Below are 19120 nucleotides of genomic sequence, written 5' to 3' on the forward strand. Positions count from 1 at the left end.
ATGCCTTGGCAATCGGGGCCGCACTTGGCACAAGGTTAAGCCTGAACTCGACATGCACCATTTAAAATCAAACTAACATGGCCACTAAGGCCCAAGCACTCACCAAACCCATCCTCATTTTGAACAACCGTAACCGTTAAACTGAATAAGACAGGAACACAGTGCAATGAATCATGGTGCCAAACCATACAATCTACCTTCCATCAACTCCTTAGAATCATTGAAAGCCTCCTCGATTGGAGTAAGGATCTTGTGCTTTTTCAGCAGTATGAGCCCAATACTAACTTCCACACTTATCCATACTTTCCTGAAGAATCGTTCTGGATTCTCTAAGTATCTACTACTGTCCACTACCGTTCGATCCAATCACATATACCTGCTTTCAAACGAATACACACTGCAAAACAACACACCAATTCCTTTGAAGCACTTCCTAGTCTTTCTTAGGATTCCCACCTCACACTGCCATCAGCCTTTGAAAAACCCCAACTAATATCAACTAACTACTTCATGAATAAAATTATATTCAACAAAACTTAAACAATCTTTCAAATAAAAGACCCAACCCTACAACAGTTAGACCCAAACGAGAGTTACACAATAGGGCCAAATCAATTAATCTAGAATCATTTAACCTTTGCAGCATGCAACTTAACATATTTATTTAATAGTTATCTCACATCAATATGGGTCTCACAAAGCACAAAGCAAGCAACATTCTGGAAGTAACACTCTATAGGCCACAAAACATAGAAAAACATCCTTCAATTTACTTGCTTCTGTGATGCTAGGAACTTCTACCAAAACTATTGGTTGCCTTATGTATACAAATTGCACACAAAACGAGATCACATAGAATGTCGAATGAATGATTCTATCCTAAGCCCACAACTAGACAATGGATAGGAAATAAGGCCAAATCAGCCTTTTTAGGACCATAAGATCCCCATCGTATACAATTTTTAAAGTATATATATTTTTCAATCAATTCCATAAACATAGATTCCAGATCTCAAATAGCTATGTATTCCTTGGAGATTTTCCAGTAGTAGCATAGTGTACTGGGAGGGACTAGTAGGCGGTAGTGAAGTGTTCGACATGTATATTCATGTAGATAGTTGCTTGTGCTTACTTGTTTACTTGATTGCTTGTTTGATCATATATGTCGACAGATCGTGGTGGGTTAGGTTGAGGCAATCCTACTTCATGTTGTAGGCCAATATATTAGGTGCGGCTCGGTTCTAAGCTATAGGCATAAAGGTTAATGGGAGTGGTTGGGTTGAAGCGCAAAACATACCCGAGGGCAATCTAATTTGTGGTTATGGGCCCATGGCAATCTAGTCTTTGTGACTATGGGCCCGATGTGCATGCATTGTATGTGTATTGTGGTTTGTGGTATTTTGGAGAAACTCACTACCAGAGCTTTTGATGTGATCACTTATTATTATTATTATTATTATTATTATTATTATTATTATTATTATAAATTTCAATAACCGTATAAAATTCGAACGACATTATAAATTTGGACGACATAATAAAATTCGAACGACTATATAAAACGGAACAAAAGCAAAATTTGTCTTTTTTATCACAAATATATTAATTGATTCGGTATTACATTTGCATGGTACATTATGCGAATTGAAAGCAAACTTTAATTTTGTTCTGTTTTATATAGTCGTTCGAATTTTATAATATCGTGTGAATTTATAATGTTGTCTGAGTTTTATATGTTTATCGAAATTTATAATAATAATAATAATAATAATAATAAAATATAAAATAAAAGAAAAAAAAAACAAAAAGGGAAAATTTCAAAAAGGGAAAAAATCAAAAAATGAAAAAAGAAAATGATGTCAAAAATAAAAGATCGATTAGATTGATATTAGGAGGGGTAAAATTAGTTAAAGGGTATCTATTACACAACCCTTAATAAAAACCTTTTAATAATAATATAATAATAATAATAATAATAATAATAATAATAATAATAGTGACAATAATATTATTAATTTAATAATAATAACAATAATAATAATAATAATAATAATAATAATAAATAAATAAATAAAGAACTTTTTGTCACATGTCACACTGTTATTGATTTAGGCACATGTCATTTTGTGGTTACTTTCAATTATTTTTTTTCTACATAGCATTTTGTGGTTTTTTTTTTTTTCATTTTATTAATTCTATATAATATTTAAATTTAATAATTATAATAAATGAAATAATAATTGCTTATCAATTTCATTAATTGACTTCCTTCTAATTTTAAATTTTCTAAATTAAATTTGCATTAGTTTTCTTTATTTATTTATCTAAATTATTTGTTTAATTAAAAACCAAACAATTTAATTTTAATAATTTAATAATTTTCTATATTTTTTATAAATTCAACCTTCTCAAATTTTAGAATTTCATATTTTTTTTCTTTAAAATAAACCCATATAATACATTGATTTACATCTAGTAAATTATATAAAAAAACCTGGGTGAATGAAGAAAATAAAAAGTTTGTATGAAGTAAATGAAAACAAAATAATAAAATATAAGAAATTTAGAAAAAGGAAGGGTTTATAGATATTATCCTATCTCGGGGAGCGATATTGATGTTTACGTGCGACTCGTGAGTAATTTCAAACCCTATTTATGGTCGAAATCCGAGGTTCAGCATTAGAAACTACACAAGTTACCTTGATGTTATGTTCATCCAGATGTTATATATGTTATGGATGCCAATGAACTGCAGGACAAGTGTTTGATGAAAATGCGCACCCACTTACTTTGCATACACAAAGTTACCTTGACGCCATTGATTTCTAAGCCATGCATCTCTGATTTAAAGATGATTATTAATGCCCAGGGTCAATTGGAGGCGCTTATTTATTGAATTAACTACAATATGACAGGAGTTCCCTCAGTATGTTTATGTGGTCTGAGTATGCACATCCAAACATCCCTTCATTCATCCACGGGTGATACAGGTTAGATAGGTTTTATTCCGCCTCTGCAAATTTGTCACCAATTCAAGTATTTCCATTTATGTTTCGGATTGGATTATGTTGCGTTTTAAATTCTTTCAAGTGCACTGTAAAAATTATAATAATCAATCCCCTCTTTACCTGGTGTATATGTAGTTATATATGAGACCAAATAGACCGAAAACCTATAGAGTACGTTATGTACTTTGTACACTTTCTTCTCTTAAGCATTTACTTCAAACCCTCGTGGTTGCTCAAGCCTCAACGTACACATCTTCATTCATATTTCCATCTAGAATCAGAGATTTGACTTCTAGCTGGTAGATATTCCACCTTTTTTGAGAATCCAATCCCGTAGTAGTTCCTAATGTTTCCACACGAGGTGCATAAACTTCTAAATAATCAACTCCATACCTCTATGAGTCTCTTTTTGCAAATAGTAAGGCCTTATGCTTCAGCTTGGTCTTATCGATTCACTAGTTTTAGCTCATTTTGGCAGCCCAACTAAGCTACATTAATGGTCTTCTTAATGGGATTGATCTGATCTGTCACAGCAATTCTCAAATGCTTCATTTTAACAACTTCATTGTATGAATTTGGATCAAAATTTTATGCCACGATCATGTTTTCTCAAACATCTTCCGGTTCCTTACCTGAGTCATAATCACTCATCCATGTAGGAGGTTGTCCGATTCGTTGCTTCTAGTATTAGCTTCAATAACATGATACTTCTTGCAAATTTGGACAAGTCTATAAGCATCCTTGAAACAAGTGAATTAATTAATAGGGAGATTTATCTTTTTATCGTCTAAATAGGGGTTAGATTTGGATTAGGTTTCTTGGCAAATTGGTATTTATAGGTTCGTGTGTTATTTTAGTGAATAATGAGAATTTTCATTTGAGTCTAAGACTTCCAGAGACCTTCTTATTTCTCGAATTATAGTAATTCTACCTGGTTCGTTTTAACTGGTATTAGAGCACCAAGAAAGCGAACCATGGGATAGAAGAAAATCGACAACTTGGAAGTAGAGTTCATCAAATTTAGAAGTGAAGCCGAGGAAAAATAGAAAGAACACAACTAGAAGATTGAATAACTCCTCCGGGCCATCAACCACTTAACCACGGAGGTGGGTAACTTGCCCACCAAGGAAGAATGCGAGCGACACACGATGAAAGACCGTCTCTACAATGATATGGGATTTCCATTATCTTAGAACGAATCGGGTTGGGAAAAAGCAAGAAGGCGAATGTGCAAAATGGGAATCGCATAGGAATAGGATGAAAGAAGAAGTTGGTTCGAAGGGGCTCGAGTACATAAAGCAAAAAAGGTCCTTTTTTGAAGGAGAATATGTGTGTGTAAGTCTACCGCATTGAGCGTTCTTTTAATAGATTCAAGGCATTGACGAAGTCGAACAACTCAAGGTTGCAACCTTATATATGGATGGAGCAGAGATGGTATCGTTGGAGTGAGGACACGTCAGCGTTTTGATAATGAAGAGGACTGAAACGACATATCCTTGATCATTCCAACTATTGTATGAGGGTAGCCGATATGATCAATTCATAGCTCTCTGAAAGGAGGGGACATCCCGCGATTATGTTAGAAATTTTGGGAAAATGGTGGGTCTAACTACGGGGGTTGTCGGGATAGGTCTTGGAAGGAACTTCCATCAAACAGCTAAAATCGGAACTCTGAGAATCATACAACAACTCAGTCGTTGGTGAGGATCATACAACCCTAGAAACTTACCCACACAATGCGATTGGCGGTAATGAGAACTGTATCGATGGAAGAGGGGCACAATAGGGGTGGGCCATTCCGATCAACAACAACACCGATGGGTTGTGGAAGCAATATGAGGCATTGGAAACCGGTATTGGAAGGACCTTCCATCAAGAAGCTAAAATCGAAACGCAGATCTTCGGTGAGGGTCATACAACTCTAGGGATTGACCCGCACAATGCGATTGGCGGTAACGGGAACCGTGTTGTAACAACGTAAATTTCAAAACAATTTTTCACATTTTAAAAACACACTTTCATTCATAATAGTTATAAAAATGTCATTGTATCACATAACAACCCATAACATTACATCCCAAGATCATAATATGTAAAACTCCTCATGTGTGTACTGATCAGGCCGACGCCTTTCCGCGATCTTCACTGGTACCTGAAACACATAACACAACACTGTAAGCATAAATGTTTAGTGAGTTCCCTAAAATACCACATACAACACATACGCCTTTCCAGGCCATAACTCTGTAGGATCTTCCGATCCAAGTGTCTCAGGGGAATTTCGTCCCGAATCCCAGTAGACCTTCTGGTCCTACCCGTATCGACCTTCCGGCCCGTAACCTCCTGACCTTCCGGTCCTTATCATACATAACATACATAACACATACATATCACATAACAGCATATAGCACATACATCTCAAAGCATACAAGACCTTCCGGTCACACATAGGTACCCTTCCAGGTACAGTATAGTGAGAAGACTCACCTCGGTATCTCGGATAATTTCGCACTCGAACACACTGGTCTAGCCCCCGCCTAAACACATAACAATACTCTCAAATAAATAACAGCTCTCAAAGGCTAGATTAAATCCACTCTACGATTTCCACAGAAGGGTAAAAGACCATTTTACCCCTCTCTAACCCAAAAGTCCAAAGGTCGATCAAAACCCTAAAAGTCAACGAAAGTCAACAGGAGGCAATACGCGGCGCGTACCTTCTCTGTAGGCGGGGCGTATGCCGGCGAACCACAATCGGGGTCTCAACCCCTTACGCGGCGCGTACTGAGAGTTACGCCCAACGTAAGTCTCAGTTTTAGCCATTCCATGGACGATGCTTATGAAGTCGAAGGTTCTAGAAGCTCCCACATGCATTCCGTGATTGATTGGAACTTAGGGCATCCCCTTCATGAGCTAATTATGGATGATCCAGACCCATCTAAATTAGGGTTTTCCATGCTTGCCTATAAATAGGCTCATATCTTCATTCATTATTCCTTGTGTGATTGTGTGTGTACACAGTAATTTCAAGAGAGCAATCATTGTGAAGTTGAGTGCAGATCTTTTGGAGCAGTTAGTAAGCAAAAAAGTTTTTTTTTGAAAGCTCAACTGAGATGTAACATTTATGTGTGATTATAATTGTTCTTGGAAGTTTAATAAAATCTTCTTTCTCTTGTTTGCCCGTGGACGTAGGTCATCTCAACTGAACCACATTAAATTTTCGAAAGTTTCATAAATATTGTGTTAAGTTTTGAATTTCAGAAGTTTTATTCTGCAAGTATCACTAAAGTTTGTTTGACATTTGTCTAAAGTGCTTAACTTGTTCTATTGTTATCCCAACATTCACTTTCTCCTCCTTCGTCTTCATGATGGCGGTATAATTTGTCTCCCTGTTCCACAACCTCTACCAACTCATGATAAATACATGTTAGTGGACTTTTTAAAGGAAGCACAAGAGAAATACTCAAGAAAGAGGGTATGTCATTAACACCGATTTTAGTAGTTATAGCAAAGCAATTATCAAAGATCATTATCTAGATGGCATTAGTGATCTTATGGGTATTGAAGTACTAATCATATATGGCCGGTTTGTAAAAGCCATCTCAGTAAATGAATCTCTCTAAATGGTAAAATACCGTGGTAATAATTTCATCATATCATGTTTTGCATTTATGAGTGTTGATAACTAAAATCCCTAATAAATACACCATAGAACTAAATTTCTCGCTATCGTGTAGGTACACCCCCCTCTCTTTCCTTTCGGATTGCCGACTCTAGGGTTTCGATGGCAAAGCTTCACGATGATGTCCTTCCGAATATACTGAAAAGATTGAATGTGAGGGATCTAATCCGGTGCAAAAGTGTATGTAAGTCTTGGGAAAATTTGATCTCTGACTCTGGTTTCATTAAATTCCATATGAACTATAGTTACCAAATTGATTACAAAAACAATGATATAGATAGGAGGATTGTTATGTCAAGGGTCTCTTATCGCAACGGGTCGCGTGTTTGTGATGTTGATGACAGATTATTTGATGATCGTGATTGTCATCTTCTTGGTTCTTCCAATGGACTTGTATGCATCTCTTCTTTTGCTTCTCAACTTGTAGTAGCTAATCCCTCAACTAGAGAGGTTCAAACACTACAAGAGCCTCAAATTCTTGATACCAAGCATTTATGTTGGGGTTTTGGCTATGATTCATCTACGGATGATTACAAGGTTGTATTAGGGTTCCGTAAACGTGTTGGTTGGACATGTTTTCAAGTGTTAAGTTTGAAATCAAATGTTTGGAAACTAATTGGAGATGTAAAGTATTCGTTTCATAGTAGGATTGGTATCTTATGCAATGGGGCACTTCATTGGATTATGAAAGATTCTTCATCTCCAAATAAGAAGAGAGTCATTGCTTCGTTTCAGCTATCTGAAGAAAGATTTAACAAAATTTCTGAACCTGATGATGAGCGATATGAATCTGGTGTTGCTAGCTGCCCAAATATGAATTTAGGTATTATCGAAGATTGTTTATGCATATCTCCTTGTGATGGGTTTAATGATAACTTATGGATGCTGAAGAACTACAATGGAAAGCTGTCTTGGGAAATGTTTGAAAAGGAGTGTGATATGAACTTAGCGTTACAATGCTTGAAAGAGCAGGAACATTACATTCCTAACAAGAGAACTTTGTGTCGTGATATGCTGTTCTACAAGACTAGGGAGTATATTTGTGCCCCTATCTATATGGAGAGTCTTGTATCTCCCTATGTTAATGGGAGGCCAAAGAGAAAGACACAAGAGAGTAATAGCAAGAAGAGTTGTAAGGTGCGTTCATTTTGTTTATCATATACTACAAACTGTGGAGTTATATCTGGATTCTGAATTCTTATTAATGTTTATGATGATTCCTGTACATGCCTAAAAAACTGTGTTGATCTTGGCCTCATAGCTCAATCTTCATGTTTACTCATGGGATGCTTTCATTTTCTTTTGTAATATATGAGGTCTGCAAATGGACATTATCTATAGTTTAAAGTTTTGATCATGGAGCATACTTAAGTTTACTAGTATTCAAGAGGCTTGGAACTCTTCCTGAATTCACTTAAAAAGACCTTATTGCCCTCACTGCTCTACTTAAGCCACAACTGACAGTACGAAACGTAAGCTTAATAAGAAGTGTAACAGACTCATTACCTTCACCCAGTATACATTTCGCCTTCATTTATTTCTATTCTTGCAATGCAGTTCAATTGCAACTATTATTTACTCTTTGAGTCTGGTATATATAATGTTGACTGTTCACTGACTTCCCCTTTTGATTTCTCAGTTGATTAAGCGAGACCCTATGCTTCCAGGAGTAAGTGGCTAAGTTTGAGGCTGTTGAAGCAGTTTGGATGACATGGCATTGCTTGTTCTCTCTGCCATAAAAATAACTTCAGATAGTTTTTAGTATCTTATGTTAATAAATTGTGTTTGATGGATTTCAAAAACTTGTGTTTGATGGATTTCAGAAACGTATGTTTGATGTTTTTAAAGTGTGATGAACTCTTACTTTCTAGTAATATTCTTACTTTACTCTGAACTTAGAATTTATACTCGATTTCATTTCAACTAGTGTTCTTTGTGTTCATTTAATTCCACATGCCAAATCAAATGCTTTTAATTCACATCAAAGGGCAGTATAGTATTTTTAAGTATATCAGGGGCCAAACGCGCAATAAAAACATATTATAGGGATGGACCAAGTTAAAAAAAACCATTAGGGACCAAGCCCGTAGATTATCAAAAACCACAGGAACCATTCATGTAATTTATCCAACACAAAATAATAAAATATGTGGGTCACGAAGAAATTTAGAAAAAGGAGGGGTAGTATTGCAACAGTTTAATTTGAAGATATATAGATATGCGCGTGTATTGGGCAGCGATGTTGATGTTTATGTGCGACTCCTGAGTAATTTCAAACCCTATTTATGGTTGAAATCCGGCGTTCATCATTAGAAGCTACGCAAACTAAGCTTGATGTTACGTCCTTCCAGATGCTCTAAGCTATCAGTTATGGGTGCCATTGAACTGCAGTACAAGTGTTTGATGAAAATCCGCACCGGCGTACTTTGGATACGCATTAACTGAGCTCTAGCTTACAACTGTTGAGCTGTGTATAGCTTTATATAAGATGATACCTTTTTAATAATAAAATTCCTAGTGTTTCTTCGTAATCCTGCCTAAAGTTCTTCCTAATCGTCTCTTCATATTCGGCTGTACTTTATTCTTCTCTGTTTAATGTGTGAGCATAGCTAAGACGCCATTGGTGTTTGAGCTATCCTTATCTGATTCAAAGATGGTTATTAACGCCTAGGGAGCAGTTGGAGGCACTTATTTGTTTACTGAATTCATTGCCACATGAAAGGAGTTCCCTCACTCAGTATGTTTGTGTGGTCTGAACATCCCTTTCATTCCATCAACGGGTGATCCCAGTTTGGTTGGTTTTATTCTACCTCTGCAAATCCGTCAATAACTCAGGTAAATCCATATATGTTTCAGATTGGGTTATATTGCATTTTAAGTTCTTTGAACTGCATTGTAAAAATTATAATAATCAAACCCCTCTTTACCTGGAATATGTAGTTATATATATAGCTAAATTTGAAGTGGCGAGTTTTGTTAGAGAATGTGATGGATCACGGATATTCTTCCCTTTTAGTATTTACAGTCATCATCCCGACCTTACGATATCATTCATATATGTTCAAAATTTGAGTTTGAGCATTGAGTCCTGTTGGTATAATGGCTGTTGATCGAACCATGCATGTGTGCTTGTTTGAACCGATAGAGAACTTTATGTTCTTTGTACACTTTTGTCTCTGAAGCCTTTACTTCCAACCCTTGTGTTTGCTTTGGTACACATCTTCATTCAGCTTTCCATCTAGAAACAGAGATTTGACTTGTAGCTGGTAGATGTTCCACCTTTTTTGAGAATCCAATGCCATATTAGTTCCTACTGTTTCCATATGAGGTACATAAACTTGTAAATAATCATCTCCATACCTCTATGAGTCTCTTTTTTTTGCAACTAACATGGCCTTATGCATCAGCTTGGTCTTATGGATTCAGTAGTTTTAGCTCATTTTGGCAGCCACCCTAAGCTCCGTTAGTGGTCTTCTTAGTCGACTTGATCTCATGCATCCATCACAACAATTCTACAATTCTTCCTTTTAAAAACCTCATTGTATGAATTTGGATCAGAATTTTATGCCATAGTCATGTTTACTCTAACATCTTCCATTTCATTACCCGAGTCATAATCACTCATCAGGAGGCTGTCTGGTTCGTCGTTTCGAGTCTTAGCTTCATTAATCTGATTCATCTTGCAAATTTGGACAAGTCTATAAGCGTCACCAGAAACAGGGTTATTAATTAATAGGGAAATTTGTCTTTTTATTGTCTAAACGTCAATGTTTCGATATATTTCCATATGAAGAGGACTGACACGGCGTCTCCTTGATCGTTTCAGAAAGGAGGGACATTCCAGGATTATAGGATTATATTATAAATTTCGGGAAAGAACTTCCATCAAGCAGCTAAAATCTGAACCTAGATAGTTGGTGAGGGTCATACAACCCTAGGGCTTGACCCACACAATGGGATTGGCGGTAATGAGAACTGTGTCAATGAGAGAGGGAACTATCGGGGCGTGGGCTATTCCGATCATCAGCAACACCAATAGATTTTGGAAGCAATATGATGCCTATGCAAACCCAAGGAGCTATGGAAAGCTACCATCACTACAAGAAAAAGACCCTTTTACGACGCGCAAAATATGATGCTCATTGATTTATGTTACGCAAGAGAGAGTGACATTAAAAAAGTGTCATCTCTTCAAAAAATTTAAGTATATATGTCGCGCTTTATTGAGTGCCCTTAGAGTTAGTGTCTAACATAAAAAACTTAAAAACACGGAGGGCATTTAATGTAAAATGTGCGCCGTCTCAATGAATGTCGCATTATAATTTTTGTGAAAGGCGCGCGTCTCTTCACAATAATCGAGGTTACTAATAAAATATCTAACACTCACTATTCATCAGTCACTTCACTCTCTACGATTCGATCGACTCTGAGACCTCGACTCGCCTCCCCTTGCAGACAACGTCTCCTCCTCCAATCGTTAGGTTACTTCTCCTCTGGCTGATTTCGCCTCGCCGACGACCGTGGGCTCAACTGACATCATTGGAGACTGCTCAAATTTACGTGCCCTAGGTCCGATTAAGGTGTTCCTGTTGAAACGATTTAGGCCAAGTGAACTTCCCGGTTGGCCAGAGAACCCTGTAACAGAAGAGAAAGAGCAGAAGAAAGTCGACACAAGGGGAAGAAGCGCCTGGTAGCCATGAATCTGATGCTAAGTTGAACACATTCAAGGGTTTCTCACCTACTGAAGCTTCTCAAGTCGAACACAAGGTAAAATCTCAAGCTTCTCAAGTTATATGTAATGTTTTTATCCCCTTCTTTCATCTTGCGAACACTTTCTCTGCTTTTTATCCCAAACTTTCACCTTGTCCTCAAGGTGAAGAAAGGATTGGCTAACCGTGTATGTATAATGTCAGTGGCCTAAGAAAAGAGACGAAAAATCCCTCAAAATTCTCTTTATCAAACTCCCCTGTGAGATGTTTCTCTTCAGGTTCTTCGAACCCTGGTCTGGTAGAACGTAATTTGTTTGTTTTCTGATTGTACATATGAAATTATGAAATCGTGTGGTATCTTTCATTTCGATTGGGGGTATGTATGGACGATTTGTAATAGGGATTGAGATTATGAAATCATGGGTGAAGCATTCATTAAACCCTAAATGTAGATGTCTGAGTCAAGATTTATTTTTGAATTGTTGAGAAATTCTGCAAGGACACTCGATCTTCTCAAGAATTATTGGATACATAGAAAAAAGTTCTAAGTTGTTTGACTTAATTAGTCAAAAAGCATCTTATTCTGGAACCAAAAGACTTGTTAGAGCATATTAAACATTGAAAGTGTATGTATTTATGCTTCTAACTATTTTTTCTCGTAGGACTATTGGCAAGAGGATTAAAAGTGCATTGATCTGGGTGGTAACTACAACTATTGTATGTGGCTTGGTGCTGGGCATCTTATACGGTTAGTATCTCCTCCACTTATTAATTTATTCCTACAAGAAACATTTTCACTTATAATCAAATGCAATTAGGAGTAGAAGCTACTTTTAGTCATTTAGAAGGTTGATCTCCCTGGTTTCCCATGCAAGTAGGTATGATGGGCACTGCCAAAAAAATTAGCTTACATGGCAAAAATTACTATTATAGCTTTGCATTTTGTATACTTATAATAGGATTGATGAATGAGATGTTTCTAGGCTTTGACATAATCTGACTGTGGTTAGTTTCATGGTCACACTAAAGCATAAATGGGCATGATTTCTGAGTTCACAGCATTGCTTGCTTTATGAAAATGTGATTTTTAGTTACTTTAATGAAGTCTTTTCAAGAAACTTACAACATTCGAGTTTTAGAAAGCTCTTAGGCAATTTTAACAAGTAAAAAGTCTTTTTAATTGGATTTATGAGTGATTTAATGTGAATTTTTTATCTCGTATATAAAAAGAGCAGCTGAGAGCAAAAAGCTATTTTTTACAGTAACATCAATGTATGCATCAGTTATCACAGTACCATGATTTTTACCCCTATATTAGAATGAATACGATTCCATTTGGCTGTTTCTCTTGAATATATATGCATGCCAGTCTCTTGTCCCACCAATGTTCAAATCCTTAGAGCCAGAAGCAACAAACGCATGCTTCAAAGTATAATATCCAAGCTTGCATTATGTGAACCTTCCTTCACACATAACTTGCTAAATGCTAATGTTCGTTAATTTTTTTCATAATTGTGCATTGCAATATGCATATAGTTACAATGAGTTACAATTTTTTTGTTACTTGCTGCAGGCTCAAAGGGTGATAAAGCAACAGTTTCTGCTATAAATTACACCGATATTCCACATACTCAGGTAAGAAAATGTATTTATCTATCTATCTATTTTTTAGGGTACATAAGTTTTTTATTTTTCATTTTCTAAGATAGATTCTATTATATTATTTTGATTAAAAATTCATTTTTGTGAATATTCGTTTAAAATATCCAAGCCTTTTTAACTTAACATTAAAAATAATCAAAAGCCTAACATATATTGTACATACTCTACAAGCAATACATATAACATATAGCTCAACAGAATGAGATTAAAAATAATGTCATCCAAAAAGCTTCTTGCTACTCTACAAGCAATACATATAACAGTTGCACCTCTTCTTTTCTAACAGATCCATTATGTTCACCCTTTAACAGGATTCATACAAATCAATTCAATCATATTATAACAAAAACAATAATTAATCTATAACTAAAGTTATTATAGATAATAAAAACAACATTGAGAAACAGAGAGTTTACCTGTGACTGTGAGTTACCTTGATTTGGTTGCAGTTGTGCTCCTTCTTTTCTAACAGATCTTTTATAGATCTTAGGTACTCACCCTTTCACAGGATTCATACAAATCAATTCAATCATCTTTATATAATAATAAAATGATAATTAATCGATGTGTGATGAAAATTTTACTAACCTCAATTTGCCACATTAAATCAGGAATGGAAACAAGTAGAAACATCAACTCATTAACCAACAAAGACAGAAGAGAAAGAAAGAAAGAAAAAAAGAACAAAGAACAGCCATACCTTTAGGAAGTTCTTATGCAGTATTAATCACAATTAACATCAAACATAAATATTTATACATTTTTAGAATGTAACTGTCAACTGACAATTAATACCTAATTATGACAGTTACTTTCTATCTAACTAACACAACTTTCACTAATTCCCATTATTAGAAATACGTGAAACCAAATATCAAATGCATGTATTTATATTTGTAAGATTGGGCTTGGAGCAATCTATATTTATTAAAGAAAATATTACAGTTAGATAATTACATATTGAAAAATAAAGCTAATTTTAAACAGATTGACCACCCAAGGGTAAAAAGGTCACACACATAAATTATGAAGTAACAGGTTTGCAGGTGGTTTTGTGTTGGACACCTTTTTAGCCCATTTCTAACTTTCAAATTTCTGCAAAAGATCATATTCAAAATTTTAAAAGTATTTCTAATTTTCAAATTTCTGTAAAAGTTCATAAAATTTTATAACAAACACATAAAAATATTCAAACAAGCTGAAAAAGTAACTGGATGCTGACAAAGTAATTGATAACCTATACAGTTTTGGTCCCTGATTCAGTTTTGTCACTATATAGTTTTGGCCCCTGTACAATTTTTTTGTCCCTGTATAGTTTTGGCCCATGTACAGTTTTGTTTTTGCATAGTTTTTGTCCCTAAACATGCGTAATCATTATTGCTTTAAATGGTAAATAATTATGTAGGTTGGCAACAAATGTTTAATGGATAAATCATGGATTTCCTCTAGTAGATTATCAAATGCATATGATGAAGGTGTGAATGCTTTTCTAGAGTTTGCACAAACTAATAATCCAAAGTTAGATGTTATTCCATGCCCTTGTGTAAATTGCATCAATTTGTGTCACCACTCAATTGACAATGTCCGTTATCATTTGTTTGCACACTGCTTCGATGAGAATTATAAGATTTGGTCTTTCCATGGAGAAAAACAACCCAATAGTGATTCTAGATGCCCTAACAATTCCATTCCTCCTGATGCTATTTATACAAAGGATATGCTACATGATGCCTTCAAATATGTAGACGATGAACCTGATTCGTTGAAATCACTTCTTGAAGAGTGTGATAAGCCACTTTATGTAGGGTCAAAGTATAATGCACTTAGTGGATTATTGAAATTCCAACATTTGAAGGGTCAATTTGGATGGTCTGATGCTAGTTTTGATGCTATGTTGTCTGTCCTAAAAGATATCTTACCATTAAACAATACCATCCCTAGCTCGATATATGAGTCCAAGAAGTTGCTAAAAGGAGTAGGTCTACAATATGAGAAGATTCATGCATGTGAAAATGATTGTGTTCTATTCTGGAAAGAACATAAAGATGCTTCTCAATGTCCAACTTGTGGCACTTCTCGTTGGAAGAAGAATTCCAAAAACGTACCTTCAAAAGTTTTGTGGTATTTTCCTATCATCCCTAGATTTAGAAGAATGTTTTCAATACCACAAATTGCACGTGACTTAACTTGGCATGCACAAGGTCGGGTCAATAATGGGAAGCTTACTCATCCTCGCGATACCCCTTCTTGGAAGCTTGTTGATAACACTTGGAAACAATTCGGACAAGAAAAACGAAATCTTAGATTAGCCTTGTCTGCTGATGGTATCAATCCACACAAGTCATTAAGTTCCAAGCATAGTTGTTGGCCGGTTATCCTAATAACATATAATCTACCCCCTTATTTGTGTATGTCAAGAAAATTCATGATGTTGACTCTGTTGATATCCGGGTCAAACCAACCTGGTAACAATATTGATGTCTACTTGGCACCATTGATAGAAGATCTAAAGCTCTTGTGGGAAACTGGCGTTGAGACTTTTGATTCTCATAAGAAAGAATACTTCAATTTAAGAGCAATATTACTTTGGACTATAAGTGATTTTCCCGCATATGGTAATCTTTTGGGGTGTGTTACCAAAGGTTATTATGCTTGTCCAATATGTTCAAAGAATACTTGTTCACAATGGTTGCCAAAGTCCAAAAAAGTATGCTTCCTTGGGCATAGAAGATTCCTACCACTTGAACATCCTTTTCGCAAAAGAAAAAAACATTTCAACAATCAACAGGAGCACGATTTTATGCCACAACCATCATCAGGTGAAGATATTTATGACTATCTGGCGGGATTTGAGACTACATGGGGTAAGAAGATAAAGCTAAAGAAGGTAGTATCAAAGAAGGTAGGATCAAAGAAGATAAAGTTAAAGAAGATAAAGTCAAGGAAGGGAGCGTCAAAGAAGGAAACGCCAAAGAAGGAAAAGACAAAGAAGAAAAAAGAAAGTATCGACGAGAGATCTAAATTTTGGCATAAAAAGTCGATTTTTTTTAAACTTGAATATTGGAAGAAGTTGCATGTTCGCCATCAGTTAGATCTCATGCACATAGAAAAAAATGTGACCGAGAGTGTTTATGGGACAATGTTGAATTTGCCTCGCAAGACGAAGGATGGATTAAGCACGACAAGATCTTGAAGCGTTGGGCATCAAGACTGAATTACGACCTGAACCAAAAGGGGATCGACAGTGACTTCCGCCTGCCAAGTACACATTGAATTCCGCAGAGAAACATCTATTTTATGAAACCCTGTCTAACATAAAAGTTCCTTATGGGTATTGCTCTAATTTCAAGAATCTTGTGTCGGATGATGTTTCAAAGATGAATGGTTTGAAGTCTAATGATTGCCATGTACTAATGCAACAACTTCTCCCTTTTGCAATCAAAGGGGTGTTAGATGTGAAGGTATGGAGAACAATCCTAAGCCTGTGTCATTTTTTCAATGAGTTGTGTAGTAAAGTTGTTGATGTTAGTAAGCTAGGCAAGTTGCAAAGTGACATCGTATTAACATTATGTTTGTTAGAGAAGTACTTTCCTCCATTTTTCGATGTCATGACTCACTTGATGGTGCATTTAGTTAGAGAGGTGAGGTTGTGTGGCCCGGTTCATTTTAGGTGGATGTATCCATTTGAGAGATTCATGAAAACACTTAAAGGGTATGTAAGAAATTATCGACCTGAGGGTTGCATTGCAGAGTGTTATGTGGCAGAGGAGGCCTTAGAATTTTGTTCAGACTACTTAAAAAACAAGAAATCAACTGGCAATCCTCATGAACGTGTTGATGAAAGAATCCGCAGTGGCAAGCCTTTATCAAAGGCTACAATTGATGTTGTAGATGCTCAGTTACTTGATCAAGCTCATCTTTATGTATTACGAAACACTGCTGTTGTGGAGCCGTATATAGAGTAAGAATTACATGAAACTGTATACTCTTATACCATTATCTGTCATATAAAACATTCTTCTAACTTGTAATACACTTTAGGCAACATATGTTGGAATTGAAGGATCTCAACCCCCGTCATGCTCGCAAGAGTACATGGTTGCAGAGCCAACATAGTCGGACATTTATTAGTTGGTTTAAGAAAGATGTTTGTTTTTAAAATAAGATTGTTAGAATTACAATATTTTTAATTATTTTTTTGAATTACATTAATTAGATATTTTTCTATTAGGTTGGAAAACGTTTGGCTAACTGGGAAGATATTTGTGATGATGTTCGTTGGTTGGCCAAAGGGCCTAATTTTGCTGTTACTAAATATAGCGGTTTTGCCATAAATGAGTATCATTTTCATACAACATCTCGAGATGAGTCTAGAACAACTCAATGTAGTGGAGTATCTTTAGTTGCACATACTATGCAGATAGCTAGTGCAAAAGACTTCAATCATGTGTATGGTGCTGTTACTTACTTCGGCCGTATAAAGGAGATATGGGATCTTAATTATCGCATGTTTAGTATTCTTGTATTCATGTGTGATTGGGTTGATAGTTGTGGAGTAAAAAAGGATGATTTAGGATTCACGGTAGTTAACTTTGATAGGCTTGGTCAGAAGTCTGAACCCTTCGTATTAGCTAGTCAAGTCAAACAGGTTTTTTATGTTCAAGATCAACAAGATGAGAATTTGCATGTTGTTGGATTCACACCTCATAGGATGTACAAGTATGGATCAAATGGTGAAACTGATGATATGTTGGAATTTGATGTTACTTTTGATTTAACACAAGACTCCGCTTTATTAGACCTTGATGATGATTTTTTGTGTACGCGTCCGGATGGCGAGGGCATATTAGTTTAAATATTTTTTTGCAGAATAATAAAGTTTTTGGTATGTTTTTATTTCAGATTTTGAATGTGATTAATTTTTTTCCAACTGCAACAAATAACAACGTACTTAATTTAATTTGAATCTTGTTGAAACAGGTTGTGTTTTTGTGACATGGAATCAGATTCAGCTTCTGATCATGATGAGGACTCCAAACAAAGAGGTCCGACAACAAAGACAAAAGCTAATGAAGTGAAGCTTGTAATAACTTACAATAAAAAAGGTGTCCCGGTTGGAAAGGAAGCCACAAAACTGTCTACTTTTGAGGGTTTGGTTGCAAGAACAATGGTTCCCATAACCTATGACTCGTGGCTAGATGTTAGTGAGGAAGTAAGGGAAGGGTTATGACAATATATTTTGGTAAGTCTCTGTTTTCTTCCTGTTATTACCTTTGTTCAGATCTGTTTTTGTCCCTATTTTTGTCGCTGTTCAGATTTGTTTTCGAATCAACCTTTTTTTATGTTTCAGGAAAAGTTTGTAGTTGACCCAAAGAGCCGGAAGCAAACTCTCCAATCGATCGGGAAGAAGTGGAGAAACTTCAAACATTATCTATATGCCAAGTTCATTAAGAACCGAAGTAAAGATCCCAAGGCAAATCTATTCAAACCTCCGAAAGATTATCCGTTTATAAAGAAAGAAGATTGAAGAGTTTTTGTATCCCATAGAGTTACAAAGAAGTGGGAGGTTTGTTAAACGTTTCTTATATGCATTTCTAGTTACAATTTTAATGTTTGTAGTTACAATTTTAATGTTTCTAATGCAGGAGAAAAGTATGAAAGCTAAAAATACCCGTGCACATCATAAATACAATCATCCTTTGAGCAGAAAAGGTTATGCTGGACTCATTAATGACATTGTATGATTCCCACTGAATATTGATTATTTTATTTGTATATATTTATGTTAATTGATTTTGTTATTCTTGATAATTTAGATGCAAGGAACCGGCAAGACGGAAGAGGATATTGATAGGACAATGCTGTGGAAAAAAGCAAGAGAGTTGAAGATAGGAGGATACGATACAGATGTGAAGATGATTGTTGATAAAATTGTAAGTTTCATTAATTCCCAAATATATAAAAAAAATAACATTTGTCCCATTTTATTTTTCTAACATTTGTCCCATTTTATTTTACAGGATGAGTTTCAGAAATCGGGAAGCTTTGGAGAGGTTACA

The 19120-nt window shown here is 35.5% G+C and overlaps 2 protein-coding genes across 2 annotated transcripts; both read left to right on the forward strand.

The window, feature by feature from the left end:
- Positions 1 to 2599: 2599 nt before the first annotated feature.
- Positions 2600 to 8537, forward strand: LOC145058169 (F-box protein CPR1-like). The gene is made up of 3 exons (XM_079006081.1): positions 2600 to 2990; positions 6746 to 7827; positions 8330 to 8537. The coding sequence occupies exons 1-3, from the start codon at positions 2909 to 2911 to the stop codon at positions 8369 to 8371; spliced, it is 1206 nt and encodes a 401-aa protein (XP_078862207.1). The 5' UTR covers positions 2600 to 2908; the 3' UTR covers positions 8372 to 8537.
- Positions 8538 to 12718: 4181 nt separating this feature from the next.
- LOC145059965 (uncharacterized) lies at positions 12719 to 16254 on the forward strand. The gene is made up of 3 exons (XM_079007718.1): positions 12719 to 12740; positions 12973 to 13034; positions 14467 to 16254. Exons 1-3 carry the CDS (start codon positions 12719 to 12721, stop codon positions 16252 to 16254), a joined length of 1872 nt encoding a protein of 623 aa, XP_078863844.1.
- The last annotated feature ends 2866 nt before the right edge of the window (positions 16255 to 19120 follow it).

Source organism: Lactuca serriola, chromosome 6 (assembly GCF_051521515.1).
Source record: "Lactuca serriola cultivar US96UC23 chromosome 6, Lser_US96UC23_V15, whole genome shotgun sequence".
Lineage (NCBI taxonomy): Eukaryota > Viridiplantae > Streptophyta > Magnoliopsida > Asterales > Asteraceae > Lactuca > Lactuca serriola.

Bases quoted from the DNA above. Each gene is read 5' to 3' on its own strand.
- LOC145058169 (XM_079006081.1), top strand. From the start codon at position 2,909: ATGACAGGAGTTCCCTCAGTATGTTTATGTGGTCTGAGTATGCACATC. The intron at 2,991-6,745 runs GTTAGATAGGTT...GCTATCGTGTAG, and splicing joins TTCATCCACGGGTGATACAG to GTACACCCCCCTCTCTTTCC. The intron at 7,828-8,329 runs GTGCGTTCATTT...TTGATTTCTCAG, and splicing joins ATAGCAAGAAGAGTTGTAAG to TTGATTAAGCGAGACCCTAT.
- LOC145059965 (XM_079007718.1), top strand. From the start codon at position 12,719: ATGAATACGATTCCATTTGGCT. The intron at 12,741-12,972 runs GTTTCTCTTGAA...TACTTGCTGCAG, and splicing joins GAATACGATTCCATTTGGCT to GCTCAAAGGGTGATAAAGCA. The intron at 13,035-14,466 runs GTAAGAAAATGT...ATAATTATGTAG, and splicing joins CCGATATTCCACATACTCAG to GTTGGCAACAAATGTTTAAT.